General features: G+C 46.0%; 1 protein-coding gene across 1 annotated transcript in view; it reads right to left on the reverse strand.

The window, feature by feature from the left end:
- Nucleotides 1-2,333: 2,333 nt before the first annotated feature.
- LOC106813752 (histone-lysine N-methyltransferase PRDM9-like) overlaps nt 2,334-7,564 on the reverse strand; it is a 37,909-nt gene continuing 32,678 nt past the window's right edge. Inside the window, exons 12-13 of the mRNA XM_014817972.1 lie at nt 2,843-2,876; nt 2,334-2,582 (exon numbers count right to left, since the gene is read on the reverse strand). Of these exons, the coding sequence (XP_014673458.1) occupies nt 2,334-2,582; nt 2,843-2,876 (283 nt within the window). The remainder of the gene's footprint in view (nt 2,583-2,842; nt 2,877-7,564) is intronic.

Consider the following 7,564-nt stretch of genomic DNA (forward strand, 5'->3'; position numbering starts at 1 on the left):
ACATCGAAGATTGATCCTGTTTCACTGGTCTCCCGACCTAGTTCGTAGCACATCATCTTCCCCCTTTCTTCTGGGGGTTTTGCCGGATTGGCTCACTGACATGGCGCCTCACATCAGTCTGGTCAGGCATGTCAACCAATGTTGCCCCCTGACTCCTCAGACGCAGGCTACCCTGTGTCGTAACCATCAGCCGCCCATTCGACAGAGTCGGGACACAGCTGCACCGAGTTGTCGGCTTAACCTACAAGCCGTAGGCGCCACATGAGTCACCTTTGTCAATTTTCAAAAGAGGCGTCATTGGCTCTAGAAACACCAAAGAACTGTCTGTTAACGTTATACGTTCTATCCGTTGCTAGGCCGTCCACCTCATATGTTCTGCTTTTGATCTGTTTTAGTAACGCCGTACGGGCTTCCCACTCTTTTAACCTGTCTGAATCGGTTGCAAATTCCTGAACCGGCTCAACACGACCCTCAATGGTGAATGATTCATGTTTCTGAACTCATTCTTACGCTGGGGTTTGCCAGCGTTGCCCTTGTCGTCCATTTTAGTAACGCATCGGCATCTCTGTTCGTTGGTCTTACTGTCTAATGTAGTTGGCAACATAGTTTTAGTCCTCCTGCTCCACAGAAGTCTCTGTGCCGGGCTAGTCTTAGATCTCTCCGTTGGTGTGTTTCTTAATGGTTTGAGTAGTCCAGAGATAGGGGGTCCTCTCCTATGATGCCTTACTATTTTTCGCAATGAGTTTTTTCCACGACTTTTACCGCTGCCTTTCAGCCACCTCCATTGGCCTTGCTATTCCCTGGCTTGTCATTTTCAAGTGTGTAAACCCGCCATTTTGTGCTGAATGTTTCCTAAACTTTCTGCCGAGTTGTACTGAGGTCCACCGTCAGTGATAACTCGTGTCAGGGTATGCCATGTCGGCGAATATGATGTTTTAACTTGTCTATAACCGCCGCAGAGCCTGTGTCCAGAAGAGGTAGTCAATTTCAAAACCGAACTTGCTGTAGTAGTCAAACCCGTGTACTAATGTATGTTCTAACGCCTCAAGGACAATCAGTCAGAGCCAACCTTCTCCCACGGACGGCCTGGTAACTTCCATGCATAACAATGTTTCAAGGTCGCTTGCCCTGTCAACTGGGTATGTAGGCACACCCATGCATGCCTGCAACATGCTGGCGAATGTCAGCCGACATTCCCTGGCCAGAAAACTACTCACGTGCCCTCCGTAGACAGAGTTGATGCCCATGTGTACCAGCACTGTACCTTGCGTTTGATAGCCGCCCGCATGGACTTGGATAACTACTCTCTCACCGTCGAAGTATGATAACCGTCTGCAATCTGAAAGTTCGTCTCTGTATTGAAAAACGAGATGATTGTAGGTGGTTAACCTGATTGTCATCTGGCCATCCTTCATGATTGTGCTCTTGAGTCTGTAAACGTCTGATCCTTTTCGGACAGTGCCTACCCAATCCTCCTCTCCTCCAAACGCCCGCCTCTCTGGATGGAGAAAAGGAATACGTTGTTAACTGTTACAACGTCGTGCTGGTTTGTCCGGTAGTGGATTGCGAGAACAGTTGCATCAGCCACAGGTTATGGATGTACTGTTTATATACAAGGTCCAAACACGTATTTCTGGCCGCACAGTAGGGACTGTAGTCTCCTGGGTGGCCTTTGACAAGCGGTTTTGACACAATCGCTACCATGGCTTGTGATCGTGATATTGTCACTTTCCCACCGTATGTGTAGTAATGGAATTTCTCTCAAACACCGAATGGCTACAGCGAGCATTTCTTTTTCGATTTGCGGCAGTATCTTGTCTCTGTTCTGTCAGAAAGAACGAACTCGCGAAAACCTACAGGTGCGACCATCTTGGAGCTAACACTGACCCCACTCCATATTCACTACATCAATTCTCTAATACTATGATCTTTCGTAGGGTCGTAAATGCAAGAACTGGCGTGCGTTGGACACATCTCTTTCAACGTATGCCGGCAGGAATGCGTTGTCTTGTGTCGGAGATCACAGTCCATCCGCACATCCTTCTTCATGAGATTGCGTAGAGGCTTACCACCTCAGTGAGGTTGGGCAAACTTGGCCCATGTAGTTCACGGTAAACGCCCAAGATCGACGTAGACCGTTCCATGTTTGTAGGTTGGTTTTCATCGCCAATGACAGCTCTGACTTTCTCATCAATCACCTGTCAAGGCGGCCATCTTTTGAGATGCGGTGACCCATGAATGTTAATGTCTCCATCGCCGCGACTGAATTTATCGCTGTTCAGTTTGATCCCCTTTCGCGGACATCGTTTGCAGAATTGCATCCAGTCCGGTGGTCATGTCTTCGACTGTTGCTGCGGAATTATCACATCATCGCGATACATGCTACTCCCGTCAGCGCCGGCCAAGTGCAATTCAATGAGTCTCTTTCCTGAAAGATTCAGACGAAACTGATAGTGGCCGAATGGGAGTCTCCAGCCACCTATGATCGTCCAATAGACATGTTTGGAAATGTCGATGGAGCATACTGGACGCTCTGTGTCTAGTTGAAGCGTGGCCAGTAAATCCCTGTGACTAGATCGGCCCTTCGAGAACACACGGGATTGACTCAACTCGTAACTTATTTGCAGTGTTTCCCTTTAAGGGCCTTGTTGAGCCTCCCGAGGGTCTAAGCATATCCGGCAGCTTGCCAAGACTCTTTCAGCAATCCACGAGAGCTGGCTGACCACGGGGTTTGGTTCATCTACTGGAGTTGATGACACCAATGCTCTGTCAAACGCTGCCAGTTCTGTTTCAGTCTGGGGACGAATTGCAAGTGGTAGCTCTCCTAGAGGCAGTCACCTACATGTATCACTGTGTTGTCCACATTCAGGTGTGACCTACCGTGAAACGGCCAAGTGTTTCGTCAAACAGAGCACAAATGTTGTCAGTGATTTGCCACAACCTGCATACTCTTTTCCACTTGCTCCGTTGACTCACTATCAGTTTCCATATTGCTTCTCAGCTGCTTAGCCCCGAGAAGGGGTGTTAGATCCCTTTCATCACGCAACTGTGAACTCCACTGAATACTATCTGCCACCCTTAGGTTAGCGTACAGTTTGTACGACATGTTCCGAGAGGGCTGTAGCTCGTTGCCATTCCACATCTTCATTTTTAGTTAGGTTGGGGTCACACTTGGTGCAAAACGGAGCTGGCAGAATGTTTCAGCAGATACTGGCCAGTGTCCCACCTGGAACAACAACTGTGTTTCCCAATTGACAGTAGAGGCGCAGCTTTATCTCTTTATAGCGTTTAGGTGATCTGACAAGTTTGAGGGCCAGCTCTGGCCGTCAGAATTCACATCGAGTTTCAATCTTCTGCACACTGCTGTGACCTCGCTAGCTCGTGGCATGCTTGGAGTGGGACATTTTCGCAAAATGCATCTCTTGTTACATACATTAACATGTCTTCCGCCCACTGGGGCATGCAGAGCTTTACCAAAACACATGTGAGAGCCGCACAGAACTTGGCAGCTTTTCTCCTGCGATTGAATGTGGGCCATTCTAAGGGGACGGCGTCGCCTTCTGTTTCGGGGCAGTACGTTTGTTTGCCGTCTCAGGGCGAAGCGTCTTGGCATTGTGTGGCCCGGTGCCGGCGGCGCAGTTTCTGGCCGGCCCGTTGCACACAGTCAATCGCATGTCCACAGTGTAGGTTTTCTCTCCCTTTCAAACGAAAGCCTGCTGCGTACAGAGTCGTGTATACCTAACACGAATTCTGTCCCTGAATGGATGGATGAACGCAGCTGTCACAATAATTGTCATTCTTCCTAATGACCTTATGCTGGCAATGAAAAATATTAAACAGGTTTCAGACTCTTTTTGTCTCGTTGTTGAACAAATAGCGCTCGTAGGTTTCGTCTGATTTCTCTCAATTGCAAATTTGTCAAACTGCTGCTAAAGACTTCATCTACATTACTCTGTGATAGGTGTGCTGAACTCGGAAACCGTTATATATGCCTTGAGGGCTTCCTCCATAATGTATGCAACAACAGAGCCTACTTGCGCTATTCTCTTTGACCTTAAAGGCTGACCTAGACTTGTGATTATTCATAGTTACCCCAGCTTTTTTTGAATATTTTTCCAGTTCTCTGCAGGAGTACAATTCAAAACACACGGGCTGTGTGGTCGTATGCCAGTACCGGGTGCGGTTGCACCGGAATGTTGGTGCTTGACCATTACAACCTCTGTGGGTGGTCTCTTCTCAGCACCAGCTTCGCGAAATTAACGCCGTATTGGCCCTGCTGGCCACTGTTTGCTTTTACCCTTGGCTATATATACAATTAGCGAACTTGTCAACAACTTCGTAGCAGACAGTACACCACAGTTTAAACATGTTAACCATGGCAGGCACACTACAATACATAAGTGCAGAACAGAGCAAAAGTTCCAGAACAATCGATCCAGTCATTCAATGTAGAATGTGCGCTTTCTGTACGACATGTTCATGTAGACACATCGGCGTGCGTAGTTCTTCGTTTTACACCGCGTGCCCACCATGTATTACGTGTTGTGTCTTGTTAAATGAGGCACAACACAGGTATAAGTAGTCAGTATCGTAGTTTATATCATTCATCTTCACTACAACAACTGGAAAGCTTCCTGCTGTTTCACACTCCCGGCATGTACTCGTAGGCGCCATCTACTGGGCATACTACTCATAACATAAATTACTTAACAGTTAACAGTAATTACGCACACGAGGATCGCGTGCGTTTGTGCCTTTTGAAGCAGGACAGTTTCGATGACCGGCCTACAGCTTCTTGATAAAACAGGCCGCTCGATCCTACAGTTATTTAATCACGCCGAAAATTGAAAACACTGCCAGAAACGTTTACCTGTAGAAATCTGTTTACATGAGCATATAACTTCGCAGGGTATTTATTTGAAACTAATCCCTCGATAAACCGTAACATACATGTAAAAACAATGCGATTCGCAGCGCACCACTGCAATCAACTTTAAGTTGGCATCAAGAAACGTGCGTGAGATTGTACGGGTGTCCGGGAGCAATGTGAATTTAACCCTAGGCGTGACGTGATCGTCCTGCACGACAACCGTGCCATATAAGGTTTATGAGAACATCACAGAAGATTTCCTGAATCCCAGGATAAGCCCAAAACGCGAGTTGGCAAAAAATCGATAAGAAGTAGGTGGAGCTTCACATAAAATATGCACTGATAGTGTAGAAGCCCTTCGTTTACTAGTGGTGTTGGCCAGGGTTTATTTACATTCACGTGTCGTGCAGCACGGTCACTGTTCACCGTGCGCTAGGTGTGGGAGTAAATCTCAATCCCCGCCATTTCACGTTAAGGATGTAAAACAGTAAAGTATCACTGTAGCTTATTACATAAGGATCGAGTATACTGTTTTACATAGATATTAAGAAGATTTAGGTCATAAAGTCGACGATTGAATTAACTACAGTAAATGAATAAAATGTCTCAAGATGTAACACACATGTCATACAATTAAGTCATTGAAGCTGGCAACCAGCACAGCGTCGTATAACTAGGGTCATGCAAACAGCAGACAGCCTCGTGGCCGCACCACTCAGGAGTTTAACGTGTCATATTGGTTTTTAACAGTTTGACCAAACTATATACGTGTTATTACAGGGTGTAGCTAAATAAAGCATCTCCCCTACGTAAGAGCTTAATATGTCTATCCAAAATACCATTTACTTTGACGACACTCAACACAGACGAATCCCAGTGCCATCAAAATTTTACAGTAGGTAAATTTAACATAATTTTCGGCCTTTCCACCAAAAAGTGTTGGCTAGTTGTAAGCTAGTTGTTTCTTTTGAAGCAGGCAACTGTCAAATTCATATTTTTTTATAAATATTCAATTTTTTTTTTTACTTTAAAGAAAATTGTCAAAATAAAATGTTAGGGTCGCTGGAATAAAATAGGTCGGTCGGAAAGCGGTAACCAACACGCTATATTTTGTTTGGCCTAAGTACGGTGATGGGCACAGTTGTGGTCCTCGCTCCAATCTCCGTACGGGGTCGATTCCAATGCACGCAATATTTCAATCGAGATAGCGTGCTTTGGCCTGCGTTGTCTAGGTGGACTGAAAGTACTTGTCCATACATAACGTAAACTTCAGAAGTTGGCAAATGTGCATACAACCAGACTTTTATAAAACGATGCGTTTGATAGCTGTATATGCAGTAAAATGCGGTGCTAAATTCGAACACTCGCCGAATGTAAACAAACTCAATTCGCAATGGAAACATTATGTGTTGGCCGTGAAATCTCGCGACGCTATAAACCTCGCATGCAAAGCCCCTGCAAACAAAACAACGAACCCTGTGTAACTCTCATTGAACTCTAGCCCGGAGCACCCCAACTCAGCGCTGATAAACCTGCCTGCAACACCCTGTAAAACCCCGGTCTCGCACCAAAGCATATCGAACTCTAGCACCCCAACACGCGCTGGTAAAACGCTGTGCAAACGCGGGATCCAACTTCCATGCCTAATATGAGATTACTATAATAACACTATCGTATTCGTACTATGTACAATCTATCGATGTAAAATGTGCTAGATTGCGCATATCAGTAACGACGTGTTTGCAATTCTGACTACCAGTATGGCCGGCGGCATCGAGAATTGAGTAATATTTGCTATTTGTAGGCAAGTCGCAGAAACCCAGCTATAGCCGTGCATTTCATTTAAAGCTGTGGCTCGCCATCCTATAGACTAATGACTATCAGGTGAGCAGGGGCGCCACTGTTTGTGGGATGATGTTCCCAGCTGCCCATGTAGGTGCCGCCACGTGTTGTATGTCGTAGTACGATAATTGAGGGTAAATTCGTTTGTAAAAATATATATTCATAAGTTTATAGAGTGCGATTTCAATATTCTAAGCGAAAATATCACGCACACAGGAACAATGTAGGCATAATGATCACGAGCTCTCTCAGTGCGCATCGCAAGATGTTAGTCTGGCATGCATGGTCTACATGCAAGTATACGTGTGAGTTTTACATTCTGTGATAGGCGTCCTACACTTAGGAAATAGGAGAAATGTTAGTGTAAGGCTAGTCTCTCAACACATTTACAGTAGACCTTGGTCAGGAAATACAATAGTTACGACCATTTTAGACGGCGCAGCCCAGAGGCTTCAAGGGTAGACGAACTGAGGTACCGGAATATCTACGTATCGGACCGTATACGAGGGTGTCACCTAAGACTGTAATACGAAAATGCTATTCTGGCGGTACCCCTGCGTTGCGTAGAGCCGAGGGAGACGCCGATGCGCCCGAAAAGAGTGGGAAAGAACGGGTCTGAAATAGAGACATGGTAGCCAATTGCAAAGTACGCATGGTGAGTTGAAGCTGCTAGAATATACATCAAGAGAACATATTACAACAGAAGAATTTTCGCTGTTGGTTTAAAGAGCCGCGAGACCCCAGGGCCAAAAAGGGCGCCAAGGAAGATATTTAGGCTAGATAGGACGGAGACAGGTACCGGGAAGAGTGAAGAGTGATCCAATGATGCAGGTTCATTCACGTCGTCGATCG

This window comes from Priapulus caudatus, unplaced genomic scaffold (genome assembly GCF_000485595.1).
Source record: "Priapulus caudatus unplaced genomic scaffold, Priapulus_caudatus-5.0.1 Scaffold819, whole genome shotgun sequence".
NCBI classification, from domain to species: domain Eukaryota; kingdom Metazoa; phylum Priapulida; class Priapulimorpha; order Priapulimorphida; family Priapulidae; genus Priapulus; species Priapulus caudatus.